Below are 18,291 nucleotides of genomic sequence, written 5' to 3' on the forward strand. Positions count from 1 at the left end.
TATACGTCACACTAGAAACATCGCCTGAAAGACACATATCGCCACCTGCTGTCTGGGGGGAGGAAACGCAGTTGAGGAGGGAAAACTATTTTTCTTCTTCATTGAATTATAATATTATAAAGCAGTTTAGGGAAACGTTGTTTTTCTCTACATTAAATATGAATATTATATCAACACGTATAAAGAGCAACAAGTGTTGTTTGATTAGTTCAGTTTTTTATGAGAATTTAAAACAAACTCTACATCTACTCCACATCTGTATTTCTGATTCGGTCAAATAACTAGATATCAAAATAAGCACCTAGTTAGATACCCTTGATAAAGATGAGCAAAAATTACTGTATGAAATAAATAAATAAACTTTACCCACTACCAGGATATTTTAGCCCAAAACCTGGTTACCTCTCTGCTAGGAGGCTGAAACTTGGCCATAAGTGGATCTTCCAGCAAGACACATCAACATCCACGAAGAAATGGTTAATTGGGTACAAAATCAAAATTTTCAATGGCCATCTCAGTCTTCGGACTTGAACTCCATTGAAAACCTGTGGTTTGAATTGAACAGGGCAGTACACAAGCGCAGACAAAAGAAATTGAGGACCTGTAGAGATTCTGTTTGGAGGAATGGTCTAAGATCCCACGCAATGTGTTCTCTAATCTCATGAAACATTTCAGTGTCATTATCCTCCAAAGGGGAGGGTGCTGGAGTATTGAAAACATGGGTGGCAATAATTCAGACCCCTACCTTTTGAGAATTACATGTTACACTAAATATCTTTCTCTGAGCAATTGTATTAGTATAAAATAATATAGGACTAGGTATAGGACTAGGTCTATACTGCTCCTACATGGTGTAACAATACATCATTTAGATGTATATAATGAACAGACTAGGTCTATACTGCTCCTACATGGTGTAACAATACATCATGTAGATGTATATAATGAACAGACTAGGTCTATACTGCTCCTACATGGTGTAACAATACATCATGTAGATGTATATAATGAACAGACTAGGTCTATACTGCTCCTACATGGTGTAACAATACATCATGTAGATGTATATAATGAACAGACTAGGTCTATACTGCTCCTACATGGTGTAACAATACATCATGTAGATGTATATAATGAACAGACTAGGTCTATACTGATCCTACATGGTGTAACAATACATCATGTAGATGTATATAATGAACAGACTAGGTCTATACTGATCCTACATGGTGTAACAATACATAATGTGGGGCTTTAAGGCGATGCTGTTGGTGTGACGTATAATGTAGTGGACGGAACGCTTCTTTCAACAGTAGCAACAGTTATTTAGCCACCTCGGTAGCTTGCTAGACAAAATAGCCGAACCAATACAGCTCTTTAGACGCTTTCGTGTATATTAACCACTGTGTTTAAAACCCACTACTGTCGTCTAGTTAGTTATCAGATTTAATTTCATATTTACGGTGTTGTTGTTATTGGTCAGCTAGCGGGCTGGTTGAGTTAGCATTAGCATAGCTAGCTAACATCCCCGACCATGTGCTCACTAAGCTACTCTCCTCCTGATAAAGAGGAGGTCTGCTGGACGGAGAAAGAGGGTCTGTGGCTGAACGTTGTCGTAAAAGAGGAGGAAGAGGATGTCACAATACAAAAACAAGTAGAGGGTGAGGCTGTTACAGTGATAGAAGAAGAGAAAGACGTTACAGTGAAAGAAGAGGAAGACGCGTTCAGAGTGAAAGAGGAGGAGGATGTTACTGTAAAAGAAGAGGAAGAGAAAGAGGAGGAGGCAGTTTTTGGAGTGAAAGAGGAGGAGGGGGAGATGACTGTCACATTGGAGGAAGACGAGGATGAAACTGGATATCTGGGCTCGGTTTCCCAAAGGCATGTTAAGGCATCCAATGGTTCTAACGATGAACGGGCCCTGATTAACACTAGTATGTACTGTCTTAAAAACAGAGGCACAAACTCTGCTGTTGTTGAACTGATGTTTGGTGTTAAAGGGGAAATATGCAATAGCTACATCCATATTTAGACTTTTAAAATTATTTATTCATAGCCATTGATTCTTGAAGAATATAACACATGCCTCATGAGCTTAGTTCAACTGTTGTTCCCCATCAGAACCACAAATAAGCTTTTTTTACTCCAATGTTTAGAAACAATGTAAATCAACACTGTATAGCCTCAACATGGTTAAAACTATATTGTTGATATCATGGATGGTCAGTCCTTGCATCCATAGGTCTGTCTATGAATTTGAGAGTAGTTACATTTCTCCAACCCCATAATCCTCTTATTACCAAAACAGTGGTGGAATGACAGCTTTGTTATTGTATGAACTACAGATTGGTTGATAGATGTGCGGCTATTTTAAAGGGACAACCTAGGATTTAAATAGCAAAAAATTGTCAGCCCTGAGACTTGGTTTGGTAAACAGCTGAGGAATGGGGGCTGGAGAAATGTAACCACTCTCAAATTCATAGAGGAAGCTATTGTATCAACCGTAACCCAACACCTACCGACCTCGTCAAGAAGTTCAGACATCTTGGCGTAACAGTTATAAGGTGTTGGCTTGACAGTCGCTGGACCCAGGATTGAGTTCAGCTCAGGACTACCCCCTGAATGGACTACACTATAAATACAAAGACTGGCCATCCATAAGGCCAAAATTATAGTTTTTAACCAGATTTCAAGGCTATATAGTGCTTGTTTACAAACAGTGGCGTTTTTAAAGCTTATGTTTTGTTTCTGGTGGGGTAATACAGTTTAAACATTTGAGGCAGTTATAAGTTATATTCTTCAAGAATCAATGGTTTTATAGTAAATGGGTCTTTCTATAATTGCCAGTGTAGATTTCCTGTGGGGGTCAAATTGTTACAGCTATTGATAAGTCATTGTATAATATTCAGCCAATTTATATATGCAGCCGAAGTCCAACTAGAGCCGATACAAATTCATTGTTTTAACTAATTATGACAAATGTTAAGAAAATTTTGAGCAATGTAATAATGTAATGCTTTTTCAAATAAGTTACCTTACACGTTATTTTGGCTGACAATTTGCTAGCATATTATTACATCAGTATGTACCGGTATGTTAACTAGCTACCTAACGTTAGTTGGCTACTTATACATCAAACTTGCCAGTATATGAACTATATTCTATCTAACTAACTACCCAACGTTTATTGACTTGATTATTCCCGTCATTGTTCGCTTAGCTAAATGGTATAGTCGTAGTGCTTTCTCAATGGACATTCGGGTGCTTTCATAAATTCACTCTGACTATCTACTCTGATTTCAGAGCACTCTCGTCTGAGTACCAGAGAGCAGAATAATGAATTTACTAGCGCTCAACACCCGTTCAATATGTCCAGGTGTCAGTAAACGTAGGCAAAAAACCCTGTAATTTAAATGTTTTCCAGCAGCACAGTTACAGTCACTCTGGATAACATGAAAACTGCCTAACCAGCTCTGCTAGGGCGAGTAAAATGGTCAGAGTCTCATTTGTGTTTGGAAGTAGCTAGCAAGCTAAGGTCAGAACGGTCAAATCAACCCAACTCCTCGGCCGGAGCGTCCAGTGGCTCCGAGAGCGAAACGGGCTGAATTTACAAACGGACAATCTGACAACGGTCTGAATTTATGAAGCACTCTGGTATTCAAGTTGAATTTAAAACACACCCGAAGTCGTAAAATGTCTAACTAGTAATGTGTTATGCTAACTAGATAGCAAGAGGTTGCATAGCAACAGCATACACTTCCGGTAGACAGGAGAAGAGCGCTCAACTGAAAGGAAACGGTTCGGTTAGAGTATACTACAATTAACTAATAGTATGTAGTATATACTCATTAAGTATGTAGTTACAGTATACTACAATTAACTAATAGTATGTAGTATGTACTCATTAAGTATGTAGTTACAGTATACTACAATTAACTAATAGTATGTAGTATGTACTCATTAAGTATGTAGTTACAGTTTACTACAATTAACTAATAGTATGTAGTATGTACTCATTAAGTATGTAGTTACAGTTTACTACAATTAACTAATAGTATGTAGTATATACTCATTAACTATGTAGTTACAGTTAAATTAATTAAACTCTCTTGGGCAGGTAGGACACTACCGTCCCACTCACCAACAGCCAGTGAAATAGCAGGGCGCCAAGTTCAAAACAACAAATCTCATAATTCAAATTTCTCAAACGTACAACTATTTTACACCATTTTAAAGATAAACTTCTCGTTAATCGAACCACATTGTCCGATTTCAAAAAAGGCTTTACGGCGAAAGCATAGCATTAGATTGTTAGGACAACACCTAGACAAGAAAAAACACAGCCATTTTCCAAGCAAGGAGAGGCGTCACAAAAAACAGAAATACAGCTAAAATGAATCACTAACCTTTGATGATCTTCATCAGATGGCACTCATAGGACTTCATGTTACACAATACAAGTATGTTTTGCTCGATAAAGTTCATATTTATATCCAAAAACCCCATTTTACATTGGCGTGTAATGTTCAGAAATGTTTTGCCTCCCAAAACTTCCGGTGAATGAGCACATCAATTTACAGAAATACTCATTACATTTACATTTACATTTAAGTCATTTAGCAGACGCTCTTATCCAGAGCGACTTACAAATTGGTGCATTCACCTATAATATCCAGTAGAACAAACACTTTACAATAGTGCATCTAAATCTTTTAAAGGGGGGGGGGGTTAGAAGGATTACTTTATCCTATCCCAGGTATTCCTTAAAGAGGTGGGGTTTCAGGTGTCTCCGGAAGGTGGTGATTGACTCCGCTGTCCTGGCATCGTGAGGGAGATTGTTCCACCATTGGGGTGCCAGAGCGGCGAACAGTTTTGACTGGGCTGAGCGGGAACTGTGCTTCCTCAGAGGTAGGGAGGCGAGCAGGCCAGAGGTGGATGAACGCAGTGCCCTTGTTTGGGTGTAGGGCCTGATCAGACCCTGAAGGTACGGAGGTGCCGTTCCCCTCACAGCTCCGTAGGCAAGCACCATGGTCTTGTAGCGGATGCGAGCTTCAACTGGAAGCCAGTGGAGAGAGCGGAGGAGCGGGGTGACGTGAGAGAACTTGGGAAGGTTGAACACCAGACGGGCTGCGGCGTTCTGGATGAGTTGTAGGGGTTTGATGGCACAGGCAGGGAGCCCAGCCAACAGCGAGTTGCAGTAATCCAGACGGGAGATGACAAGTGCCTGGATTAGGACCTGCGCCGCTTCCTGTGTGAGGCAGGGTCGTACTCTCATCATACACATTGACAAAATATACAACTGTTATTCAAAGAATTATAGATACACTTCTCCTTAATGCAACCGCTGTGTCAGATTTCAAAAAAACTTTACACGAAAACACACTTTGCAATAATCTGAGTACGGCGCTCAGTTAGGAAACCAAACCCGCCATTTTGTGGAGTCAACAAAACTCAGAAAAAGCATTATAAATATTCACTTACCTTTGATGATCTTCATCGGAATGCACTCCCAGGGATCCCAGTTCCACAATACATGTTCATCTGTTTCGATAAAGTCCATATATATGTCCAAATACCTCCTTTTTGTTTGCGCGTTCGGTCGAGTAATCCAAATGCACTGTGCTCGCGCAGTAAGTTCAGATGAAAAGTCAAAAAAGTTATATTACAGTTCGTAGAAACATGTCAAACGATGTATAGAATCAATCTTTAGGATGTTTTTATCATAAATCTTCCATAATATGCCAACCGGACAAGTCCTTTGTCTTCATAAAGGAAAGAGAACTGAGCTCGTGCTCATGGCTGCGCACGTAACTAAAATAATGGCCAACGGCCAGACACCTGACTCAATCAGCTCTTATTCTCTCCCCATTCACAGTAGAAGCCTGAAACACGTTCTAAAGACTGTTGACATCTAGTGGAAGCCTTAGGAAGTGCAAAATGACCCCAAAGACACTGTATACTGGATAGGCAATCACTTGAAAAACTACAAACCTCAGATTTCCTCACTTCCTGGTTGGATTTTTTTCTGGTTTTTGCCTGCCATATGAGTTCTGTTATACTCACAGACAGTTCTGGAAACTTCAGAGTGGTGTCTATCCAAATCTACTAATTATATGCATATCCTACATATCCTACATTCTGGGCCTGAGTAGCAGGCAGTTTACTACTGGCACGCTTTTCATCCGGACGTCAAAATACTGCCCCCTATCCGAAAGAAGTTAACTCTCCTCCAAACAAGCTTCAATGCCATACAACACTCCACCCGTGGCCTCCAACTGCTCTTTAAACGCTAGTAGAACTAAATGTATGCTCTTCAACCGATCGCTGCCCGCACCCGCCCGTCCAGCATAACTACTCTGGACGTTTCTGACTTAGAATATGTGGACAACTATAAATACCTAGGTGTCTGGCTAGACTGTAAACTCTCCTTCCAGGCTAATATTAAGCATTTCCAATCCAAAATTTAATCTAGAATCGGCTTCCTATTTCGCAAAAAAAAGCCTCTTTCACTCACGCTGCCAAACATACCCTCGTAAAACTGACTATCCTACCGATCCTTGACTTCGGCGATGTCATTTTCAAAATAGCCTCCAACACTCTACTCAGCAAACTGGATGCAGTCTATCACAGTGCCATCCGTTTTGTCACCAAAGCCCTATATACCACCCACCACTGCGACCTGTCTGCTCTCGTCGGCTGGCCCTCGCTACATATTCGTCGCCAAATCCACTGGCTCCAGGTCATCTATAAGTCTTTGCTTGGTAAAGCTCCGCCTTAACTCAGCTCACTGGTCACCATAGCAACACCCACCCAGAGCACGCACTCCAGGAGGTATATCTCACTGGTCATCCCCAAAGCCAACACCTACTTTGGCCGCATTTCCTTCCAGTTCTCTGCTGCCAATCACTGGAACGAATTGCAAAAATCGCTGAATTTGATGACTTTCATCTCCCTCACTAACTTTAAGCATCAGCTATCTGATCAGCTTACCGATCGCTGCAGCTGTACACAGCCCATCTGTAAATAGCCCATCCAACTGCCTACCTCATCCCCATGTTTTTATTAACTTTTTCTGCTCTTTTGCACCCCAGTATTTCTACTTGCACATCATCATCTGCACATCACTCCAGTGTTCATTTGTTACATTGTAATTACTCTGCTTCTATGGCCTATTTATTGCCTTTCCTCCCTCCGTACTCCATTTGCACACACTGTATATAGATATTTCTATTGTGTTATTAACTGTTCGTTTGTTTATCCAACGTGTAACTCTGTTGTTTTTGTCCCACTACTTTGCTTTATCTTGGCCAGGTCGCAGTTGTAAATTGTAACTTTTTTTTTTTTTTTACCTTTATTTAACCAGGAAGGGCTCATTGAGATTTAAAATCTCTTTTTCAAGAGCGTCCTGGCCAAGATAGGCAGCGCCAAGTCATTACAAAAATTACAGACAAACATGAAAAACTACAATTAATCTAGTAAAAACCATAGAATTCACAAGAGTATAACAAAATCAAAAACAGCAAATTAAAAACATTGACAGGTCAGGTAATCAGTCTCAAGATCATTCATCAGTGATTTAAAAATACCAATCGGGACAAGTTCTTCCAGTTTAAAAGTATTTTGTAAGGCATTCCAAGACGATGGCGCAGAGTACATAAAAGCCCTTTTACCAAATTCAGTTCGGACATTTGGAACAGTTAGCAAGATAAAGTCCCGCGAACGAAGAGAGTACCCACCACATTTCTGAACAATAAAAATGGCCAAATAAAAAGGTAGTAAACCCAAAATGGCTTTGTAAATGAAAGTATACCAGTGACTGAGCCTACGAGTGACTAGAGAAGGCCAGCCAACCCTGGTATATAAAGTGCAGTGGTGCGTAAGGGTTTTGCAGTTTAAAATAAATCTCAAAGTGCCATGGTAAAGGGTGTCAATTGATCTCAAACACTGAGTGGAAGCATTCATATATAAAATATCCCCATAGTCTAATAAAGGCATAAATGTAGCTGATACTAGCCTCCTTCTGGCTTCAAAAGAAAAACAAGCCTTATTCCTAAAATAAAATCCTAATTTCAGCTTCAATTTTTTTGTAAGTTGTTGAATATGCATTTTAAAAGAGGCCATCATCAATCAAAATTCCAAGATATTTATATGAGGTTACAACCTCAATCTCCTTGCCCTGACAGGTAGTAATAGGTGAAAGGTTCAGAGGTCTATTTCTTGCTTTAGAAAACACCAGTAGTTTAGTTTTGTCAGTATTGAGGATAAGCTTCAATTGAGACAAGGTATGTTGAACAGTATTAAAAGCAGTTTGCAAGTTCTGGAAAGCTTTTGTAAGAGATGAAGCACAACAGTAAATAACAGTATCATCAGCATAAAAATGAATTTGTGCATTTTGGACATTTTTATCTAAATTATTTATATAAATAGTGAATAAGAGAGGACCAAGTACAGAGCCTTGGGGCACACCATTTAAGACAGACAATTTAACAGACCTAAGCCCATCAAATTGAGTGCACTGAGTTCTATCAGACAGATAGTTAACAAACCATGCAACTGCATGCTCTGAAAGACCTACACTCGACAATCTCTGCCTTAGTATAGCATGATAAACTGTATCAAAAGCCTTAGAGAGATCAATAAAAAGTGAGACACAATGCTGTTTTTTGTCAAGGGCTTCAGTGATATCATTTAAAACCTTCATGGCTGCTGTAATTGTGCTATGCTTCTTCCTGAAACCCGATTGGTACATTGAGAAAATAGAGTTAGTATCTAAAAACTCTTTTACCTGGTCACTTACAACGGTTTCAAGTATTTTGACCAGGGGTGACAGCTTTGAGATTGGCCTCTAATTATTTAACAGAGTTGGATCTCCCCCTTTTAAAAGTGGCAGGACAAATGCTGATTTCCAGATCTTTGGAATTTCATTACATTCCAGGGTTAGATTAAACAGATATGTAAGTGGTTCAGCTATGAAATCATCTGCCAGATTTAAAAAGCAGGGATCCAAAAGATCAGGACCTGCAGGCTTTCTCTGATCTAAGGATTTCAGGGCCTTATGTACCACCTGCACTGAGAATGGCAAAAAGCTAAAAGTTTGACCAGCTCTCACTGGTTCATCCACACAAGGTTGTACAGAGACAGAGGACACTGAATAAAACAGTCTACCAGATGATACAAAGTGCTCATTGAAACAATTCAGCATTTCAGTTTTGTCATATACAGCAACAGAGTCCTTCAATACACATGACGGTAATTCATTAACATTAACATTACTGTTACCAGACATAGACTTAATAGCCTTCCAAAACTTTCTAGGGTCATTCAGGTTATCAGTGGTAACAGACGTAAAATATTCAGACTTGACCTTCCTGAGAAGAGAAGAACACTTGTTTCGTAACTGCCTAAAAACAAGCCAATCAGCATCAGAACACGATTTCCTTGCTTTAGCCCAGGCTAGATTACGGTCGTGAACAATGCAAGAAAGCTCAGACGAAAACCATGGATTATCCCTCCCTTTAACCCTGAACCTGCGGAATGGAGCATGTCTGTTTACTATTTGGAGAAAACCATCATGAAAGAATTTCCAGGCAGTTTCCACATCAGGGATAAGCTCAATTTTGCTCCAGTCAAAATAAAACAAATCATGAAAGAAAGCCTGCTCAATGAAACACTTCAGATTTCTCTTACGAATAAAACGCGGGTTAGACTTAGAAATCTTAGTATTTCTAATAGCAACAACAGCACAATGGTCACTTAAATCATTACAAAAAACACCAACCGCAGAATATTTATGTGGAACATTTGTCAATATCAAATTAATCAGGGTAGATTTATCTGGGCATTTTAGATTAGGGCGAGTGGGTGAGTTAATCAACTGGGTAACATTCATAGAATTACAAAACATTTTTAAATGATCAGACACCGGCATTAACCAACACCAGTTGAGATCACCAATCAAAATCATTTCACTGTAAAGAAGTTTAGACATGAGGTGTGTCAAAGAAGAAAATGCATCACCGAGAGCAGTGATGTTCTCAACTTGTTCTCAACTGGCCTACCTGGTTAAATAAAGGTGAAATAAAAAAATAAAAATAGAATCTTAACTTTATTGACAACACCCAAATGGATACTGTCATTAACGCGGTTCTTCAATAATTACACATAATTCATAATACTGTAGCAAACATTATATTAAACAGGACATTCAAACGAGCCTTACAATTATAATCCATAGTAGTGTGAAATGAACTCATCATCAACCTGGAAATGGAGGTTACTCCCCTGAGTTTTCCCCCATTCACATTCAGAATACATTGTGAAAAACTAAAATCTTTGCTCACCATTTTTGCTCCAGGCAGATATAGTACATCCGTAACTATCGGTTTCCTCATTAGCAGGGAGGAGTTTCTGCAATCAAATTGCCCTCGTACCGCAATTTTAGCAAACACAGAAAGGGGCCTATATTGGAGACCAAAAGTCGTCCGGCACACTGCTTAGAGGTTCAACAACATGAATAACTTATTTCTAGCCTACAATCATCGATGTTACTACTAATGTGAAAACAAGACATAATATGTCTATTCTTGCTCATTTTAAGACAATTGTCAAATAATTTTAACATTCATTACAGACGTCAATTGTTGTTCAACATCATGGCTACACTGTTGGCATCACCTTTTACAGTGGATTACCGCTGTTGTGGGCCTTTAATCATCTGTCTGACTTTGTTGTTCACACAGGAGAGATATGGGACTATCGTGGATCCTCTGGGGAGCCTCAACAACCTCGTGATGCTGACAAGGCAGAGAAGAGTCTCTCCAGATCAGAACACCTCAAGAAACACCTGCAGAGATGCACAGGGAAGAGAACTCACTGCTGCACTGAGTGTGGGAAGAGATTCAACTCATCAGGCATTAAAATGCATCAGAGAATCCACACAAGAGAGAAATCTTACAGCTGTGGTCAATGTGGGAAGAGTTTTGGTCAATCTTGCCATCTGGTATCACACCAGAGAACACACACAGGAGAGAAACCTTATATCTGTGATCAATGTGGGAAGAGTTTTAGTCAATCTGAAACTCTGAGAGTGCACCAGAGAATACACACAGGAGAGAATCCTTATAGCTGTGATCAATGTGGGAAGAGTTTTACTACATCTAGCAGTCTGACTCTACACCAGAGAACACACACAGGAGAGAAACCTTATAACTGTGATCAATGTGGGAAGAGTTTTGGTCGTTCTGGCCATCTGGTATCACACCAGAGAATACACACAGGAGAGAAATCTTATAGATGTGATCAATGTGGGAAGAGTTTTGGTCAATCTGGAGTGCTGACAGTGCACCAGAGAATACACTCAGGAGAGAAACCTTATAGCTGTGATCAATGTGGGAAGAGTTTTGGTATGTCTAGCCATCTGGTATCACACCAGAGAACACACACAGGAGAGAAACCTTATAGCTGTGGTCAATGTGGGAAGAGTTTTACTACATCTGGCCAGCTGACTTTACACCAGAGAAGACACACAGGAGAGAAACCTTATAGCTGTGATCAATGTGGGAAGAGTTTTACTACATCTGGCCAGCTGACTCTACACCATAGAATACACACAGGAGAGAAACCTAAACAGTGATCAATGTGGGAAGAGTTTTACTACATCTAGCCATCTGACTATACACCAGAGAAGACACACAGGAGATAAACCTTATAGCTGTGGTCAATGTGGGAAGAGTTTTGGTCAATCTGGCTCTCTGACTCTACACCAGAGAACACACACAGGAGAGAAACTTTATAGCTGTGATCAGTGTGACAAGAGATTCACCGATAAAAGACATCTGATCAAACATCAGAAAATACATGAAGGAGTTGTTTCATGATATCAATGAAATAATGTCACAATGTAGAATGTTTTAACATTGTAGTAGGAGTATTTTAATGATGTCACAATGTGGAACCCTAAACGTTTGTCCCCTGTTCTATTGATTTCAACATGATATGGATATTAGCCTCAGGGGGAAAATCCAGGCTCTGAAATGGAAGAGTTACTATTTATGAGATTTAACAAAAAGTGACTAACAAAAAAAGAGCTGTGTTACACTTACCATGTTGGTGACCCACTGGAATCAAAACGCAACACTTCAAAATGTAGCGAGCTGTTTTCTACAAGTTGTCCTCTAACCAGGGATGTACACATTATTCCCAGATTCCATGTGGTTTTTGAGTTGTTAGTTTTAACAGGATGTGCAACCTCATCTCCCTCTTGCACAATTGACTAAATGACTAAAATGTAATTGTAAAATGTAGATAGTCCATTTTATGTTTAGGTTTTCAACATATCACAAACTGTTTCTGCATATTGGTTATTGATTTACACAAGTTAAAACTGTGTTTTGACATTGGGCTATCCCACCTAGCAACATGTAATTGAAAAGACGTTGAAAATATGACTATGCATATTTACATTTCATGTAACCAGCTGACCATTTTTGGTACAATTATATTGACATTGTTATCCTGCTTTTAGAATATCAGGGTTTATTCTCAGATGTGCCAACCCAAATGTACTAGAGCATGACATTGGGGACTGGGCCTCGATCCAACAACATATCTATCTAGTGAACCCTGAAAAGAGAGAGAAGCTCTGTAGTGAGGTGGAAAGTTACTACGGATATTGCAGGAGTTTCCTCTTGAAATCAGACATGTCCGTGGTAAGGACAACTTGGTTTCTGATTGTCTCAAGGGTGGGCAGTTAAAAAGATTTGTGTTTTGTGTTTAGCCAGTGAGTTGCCATGTTATCACAATTTATTTTGACTGCATGTTTTTCCGTATTGGAGATGAGTTTTGTTTGGGCTCGTTCCAAGGGGACGAGAGTTCTAGAATCTAGTGAGTTTTAGGAAGACGAGAGTTCTAGAAGCTAGTGAGTTTTAGGAAGACGAGAGTTCTAGAAGCTAGTGGGATTTAGAAAGATGAGAGTTCTAGAATCTAGTGGGTTTTAGGAAGACGAGAGTTCTAGAAGCTAGTGGGATTTAGGATTCTATAGAAAGAAAAAGGAGAAACAAATAATCCTATTGTATATTATTATTTAGAAATACGTGTTTTTTTCTTGTTTTTAATTGTTGACAGCCAGTAGACCCCATGTTTATATTGGTGAAGGTGAAGCATTGTAGTTGATTATAATGTGAAATGGAAGTTGTTTTCTGTTGGTGGTGAGCAAACTTGTCCAACCAAAATATAGGATATATTTGTTGTCTTAAGGGGGAAGGTGTTACAGGCTTTCGTTTTTCCATTTATGTTTTGAGGTTGGACTTTACCACGTGGGAAAAGGGGATACCTAGTCAGTTGTATAATTGAATGCATTTAACTGAAATGTGTCTTCGGTGCACTGATTGGTGTCACCTCGTTAGTCAGTATGTGTTACACCTGTGCTGGCTTGTCCATCTCGTTAGTGGGAAGGTGTTTCACCTGAGCTGGTCCAGGTTCTATTTAAGAGTGTCTGGCCCAGTGCTCCAGTTGTCTTGATACATGTGGAGAGTCAACACCTTTAGTTGCTCCACCTTTTTGGTTTGCTTCCTGTCTTTAAGTTTGGTGTGGGTTTTTCTTTTGTTTGTGTCTTCTTGGGCAGATTTAGTGGGTCTCATGGTGGGTGTCTTTTAGGTCCCAGTTGTTGTTACCAGTCAACTTCCAGTGGACACCCCCATAGTGTCTTTCAGAGACCCTCCTAAAAAACAAGTTATATTTTGGGTTGAATATAGCATCATATTGTTGATATTTTAATCAATGGCATTTCCTTAGAATGCTCATTAGTTGTCATTCTTCTGTTTTTTATCCTTGTATTTGTGTACTAAATATTTATGTTTATTTTCATTGTTTTTTCCTGTGAAGCCATTGTGTTGCATCCAGTCTGTATAAATAAAGCTTGATTTTATTTGAACACATTGTAAAACAAATTTACCAAATGACTGACCAATCAACAAACTCTTGGTCCATCTTAGTATGAAAAACAGATCAATCCCACTTTTCCAGCCTGCTGAAGGCGTGGTGGAGTGGTAAACACCACCCCCGGCTCTACCAGGGGCTTGAGGTGGTCTCCCACAGCTCTGATTATATCATGTTCTGTGGCATTGCTGTTCCATTTCTTGACTGCCCCTGCAACACAGAAACACATTTAGTCATATTATATAAAACACTCAAAGTAATGGATATGGAGCATCTACAGCCTCAGTTACACCTGGCACCTAAATGTGACTTCTGTCATCTGATCACTCCAAGCTGCATTAGGTTCAGATCTACCAGGATGGGCCTTTAACATAGTCTGGGCAAGGAATATGCATAAGCAATGTAAAGAGATGTGAGGAAAAGTACATTCTTCACAAATGACCTTCATAATATCAAAGAACAAATGTGTGTCTGAGGGGAAATTAACTTTCATACAGCCAAAAGGGGTGAGAAATTACACCAATATCAGTGGACAATTTGCACTAATGTAAATAAACATGGATGATGGAACATATTCCCTTTTGCTGATGTGATGAAACTCTAAGGGGACATAAATATTTACCATCTAAACCATGTGTGACCTCTCACCTCTCTGGCTGTAGAAGTGTTCTTCCTAACCAGTCCCTCAACAGCTCTCTGACTGAGCTCCACCCTCACTGGGTCTTCAGAGGAGAGGAAGGCTGAGGAGGGATGGAAGGATGAATGGATCAGTCAGTCAATAAAGTGTAGAGCCGCTGTCTATGCTGTCTGACAAAATCACAATTTTAGTCGTTCGTTAAAGTAAATTAGGCTTTATGACTGCTGAATACCAACTATCAGTCACTTAGATCATGTATTTTCAGATAGAGATACATCCTTGGGACGTCCCTAGCCTGTTGAAGTCAACATTTAAAATGGTTAAGGTTCGGGGTTAAGGTCAGGGTGTAGGGTAGGGATGTCCCAAGGATCCCAGATAGCATTGACCATTGTGCATTCTTCGGTCTCTTTTACATAGCAGGTGTAAAAGAAACACAGACAAGACAAGTAGGCACGCAGTGCATTATGGTCATTGTAGTTTAAAAATTGCCTCTTATTATGCCAAACTGTATGTGGGGTTGTTTGAGAAGAATGTGATTGTCAGCCCTAACAATCCATTCTAGCACCTCATCAGGCTCTGTAAATGTCTTCATTGATGACGTGTTCCATCTATTCCAGGGGACAGCAGAGGAACTTCATCGATTCCACTCCTTCATCAATACAAGCAGTGAACATCTGAAATTCACCCTCACCTTTAATGTGCATGAAACGAGTTATTTGGACATTTTGATTAAGAGGGACGGGGTGGTTTTCGCACAGACCTATACACGAAGCCGATGGACAGGAATTCCCTGTTACGCGGAGACAGCTTCCACCCTACACCCCTAAAAAAGATCCTTCCCATCAGCCAATACAGTCGCATACACAGGATTTAGAGTACTGACAAACAAGCCGACTGTCTGGATGAGTGTTTCAGACAGCGGGGTTACCCAGAGGAACGGCTGGATGAGTGTTTCAGACAGCGGGGTTACCCAGAGGAATGGCTGGATGAGTGTTTCAGACAGCGGGGTTACCCAGAGGAACCGCTGGATGAGTGTTTCAGACAGCGGGGTTACCCAGAGGAATGGCTGGATGAGTGTTTCAGACAGCGGGGTTACCCAGAGGAATGGCTGTCTGAGTGTTTCAGACAGCGGGGTTACCCAGAGGAATAGCTGGATGAGTGTTTCAGACAGCGGGGTTACCCAGAGGAATGGCTGGATGAGTGTTTCAGACAGCGGGGTTACCCAGAGGAACGGCTGGATGAGTGTTTCAGACAGCGGGGTTACCCAGAGGAATGGCTGGATGAGTGTTTCAGACAGCGGGGTTACCCAGAGGAATGGCTGGATGAGTGTTTCAGACAGCGGGGTTACCCAGAGGAATGGCTGGATGAGTGTTTCAGACAGCGGGGTTACCCAGAGGAATGGCTGGATGAGTGTTTCAGACAGCGGGGTTACCCAGAGGAACGGCTGGATGAGTGTTTCAGACAGCGGGGTTACCCAGAGGAATGGCTGGATGAGTGTTTCAGACAGCGGGGTTACCCAGAGGAATGGCTGGATGAGTGTTTCAGACAGCGGGGTTACCCAGAGGAATGGCTGTCTGAGTGTTTCAGACAGCGGGGTTACCCAGAGGAATGGCTGGATGAGTGTTTCAGACAGCGGGGTTACCCAGAGGAACGGCTGGATGAGTGTTTCAGACAGCGGGGTTACCCAGAGGAATGGCTGGATGAGTGTTTCAGACAGCGGGGTTACCCAGAGGAATGTCTGGATGAGTGTTTCAGACAGCGGGGTTACCCAGAGGAATGGCTGGATGAGTGTTTCAGACAGCGGGGTTACCCAGAGGAATGGCTGGATGAGTGTTTCAGACAGCGGGGTTACCCAGAGGAATGGCTGGATGAGTGTTTCAGACATCAGGATTACCCAGAGGAATGGCTGGATGAGTGTTTCAGACAGCGGGGTTACCCAGAGGAACGACTGGATGAGTGTTTCAGACAGCGGGGTTACCCAGAGGAATGGCTGGATGAGTGTTTCAGACAGCGGGGTTACCCAGAGGAACGGCTGGATGAGTGTTTCAGACAGCGGGGTTACACAGAGGAACGGCTGGATGAGTGTTTCAGACAGCGGGGTTACCCAGAGGAACGGCTGGATGAGTGTTTCAGACAGCGGGGTTACCCAGAGGAATGGCTGGATGAGTGTTTCAGACAGCGGGGTTACCCAGAGGAATGGCTGGATGAGTGTTTCAGACAGCGGGGTTACCCAGAGGAATGGCTGGATGAGTGTTTCAGACAGCGGGGTTACCCAGAGGAATGGCTGGATGAGTGTTTCAGACAGCGGGGTTACCCAGAGGAATGGCTGGATGAGTGTTTCAGACAGCGGGGTTACCCAGAGGAACGGCTGGATGAGTGTTTCAGACAGCGGGGTTACCCAGAGGAATGGCTGGATGAGTGTTTCAGACAGCGGGGTTACCCAGAGGAATGGCTGGATGAGTGTTTCAGACAGCGGGGTTACCCAGAAGAACGGCAGATACTGGATAGGGCAGATACTTTTGTGTAGTTCCTGTCCCTAGAAGTGAGGACGGAGATAATAGTAATAGTAACATAATAGTAATAATAAATAATAGTAACATAAAATTCAGTGTGGTGTAATTTGACTATTATGAAGTCTGTTTATTGTCTGTCCTCAGATAAAGAGAGCTGAAAGCCAGTCTACATATGAAGAGGTCCCAATGAAGAGCAGTGGTTCTCAGTCCTGGTCCTGGGGACTCAAAGGGGTGCACATTTTAGTTTTTGCCTTATGATAAAGGAATTTATATGTTTAAAGTAATGACTAAAGAATTCCACCCTGACACGTAATTATTAGACTATGTAAAATGTATTAGAATAATTACAACTAAAATCCAATAAGGTTTGGTTGAGACAAGTTAAAGGTGAGAAATATGTGACTGAGAAAACACAGAGGACAATTGAACTAAACCTGGTTGGAACTCTGAAAAACTTACGACAGGAAAGAGGCCCTGTCAAGTCCTCTCTAATCTAGGGAGAAAGGGAACAGCGAGGAACTGCCAGGCGGATAGAACAGTGATAAACGAGGAATGTGAACAGTGGGAAAAGATACAGCCCACCTAGTGTGTGTGTGTGTGTGTGTGTGTGTGTGTGTGTGTGTGTGTGTGTGTGTGTGTGTGTGTGTGTGTGTGTGTGTGTGTGTGTGTGTGTGTGTGTGTGTGTGTGTGTGTAGGTGAGTGCGTAGGGAGTGAGAGTTATAAATGTCTGTGTTTGCATTTTTTACTTTAGAACGTTCTCTGAATAAACCTTACGGACCTTTTGCAGAAGCTGAGTCTTTGCCTAATTATTATTAAACCCAGGGTCTTACAAACCTCGGGGATTGGTCAAAGCTATAAAATAGTTCGGTTAGAACATTGGGATAAAATTCTTGTGACAGTAATATACTAATCTATACTAATTTACATCATCTCTTGGTGCCTTACATGTTATATGAGTTGTTTTTTCTGTCATCTTCAACACCAGATGGTCCAAGGAACACCTCAGTGTCAGTCAGTCCCTCTGGTGAAATAATGGAGGGCAGTTCAGTGACTCTGACCTGCAGCAGTGAATCCAACCCACCTGTGGACAAATACACCTGGTTCAAGAAGAATGTTACCTCATCAAAAGCATCAGGACAGAGTTACAGCATCACTAACATCAGCTCGGAGGACAGAGGAGAATACTACTGTGAGGCCCAGAATAAATAT

At 41.1% G+C, this 18,291-nt stretch overlaps 2 protein-coding genes across 2 annotated transcripts in view; one reads left to right on the forward strand and one right to left on the reverse strand.

Annotated features, from left to right (window-relative positions):
• Positions 1-18,291, forward strand: part of LOC115186351 (NACHT, LRR and PYD domains-containing protein 12-like) — a gene marked incomplete at both ends in the record, with an annotated part of 347,545 nt that overhangs the window by 83,383 nt on the left and 245,871 nt on the right. The gene's annotated exons all lie outside the window — the stretch shown is intronic.
• Positions 1-18,291, reverse strand: part of LOC115186791 (zinc finger protein 271-like) — a gene marked incomplete at its 3' end in the record, with an annotated part of 117,971 nt that overhangs the window by 4,873 nt on the left and 94,807 nt on the right. Inside the window, exon 3 of the mRNA XM_029746285.1 lies at positions 9,967-9,975. Within this exon, the coding sequence (XP_029602145.1) occupies positions 9,967-9,975 (9 nt within the window). The remainder of the gene's footprint in view (positions 1-9,966; positions 9,976-18,291) is intronic.

The sequence above is a fragment of the Salmo trutta genome, unplaced genomic scaffold (assembly GCF_901001165.1).
Source record: "Salmo trutta unplaced genomic scaffold, fSalTru1.1, whole genome shotgun sequence".
Lineage (NCBI taxonomy): Eukaryota > Metazoa > Chordata > Actinopteri > Salmoniformes > Salmonidae > Salmo > Salmo trutta.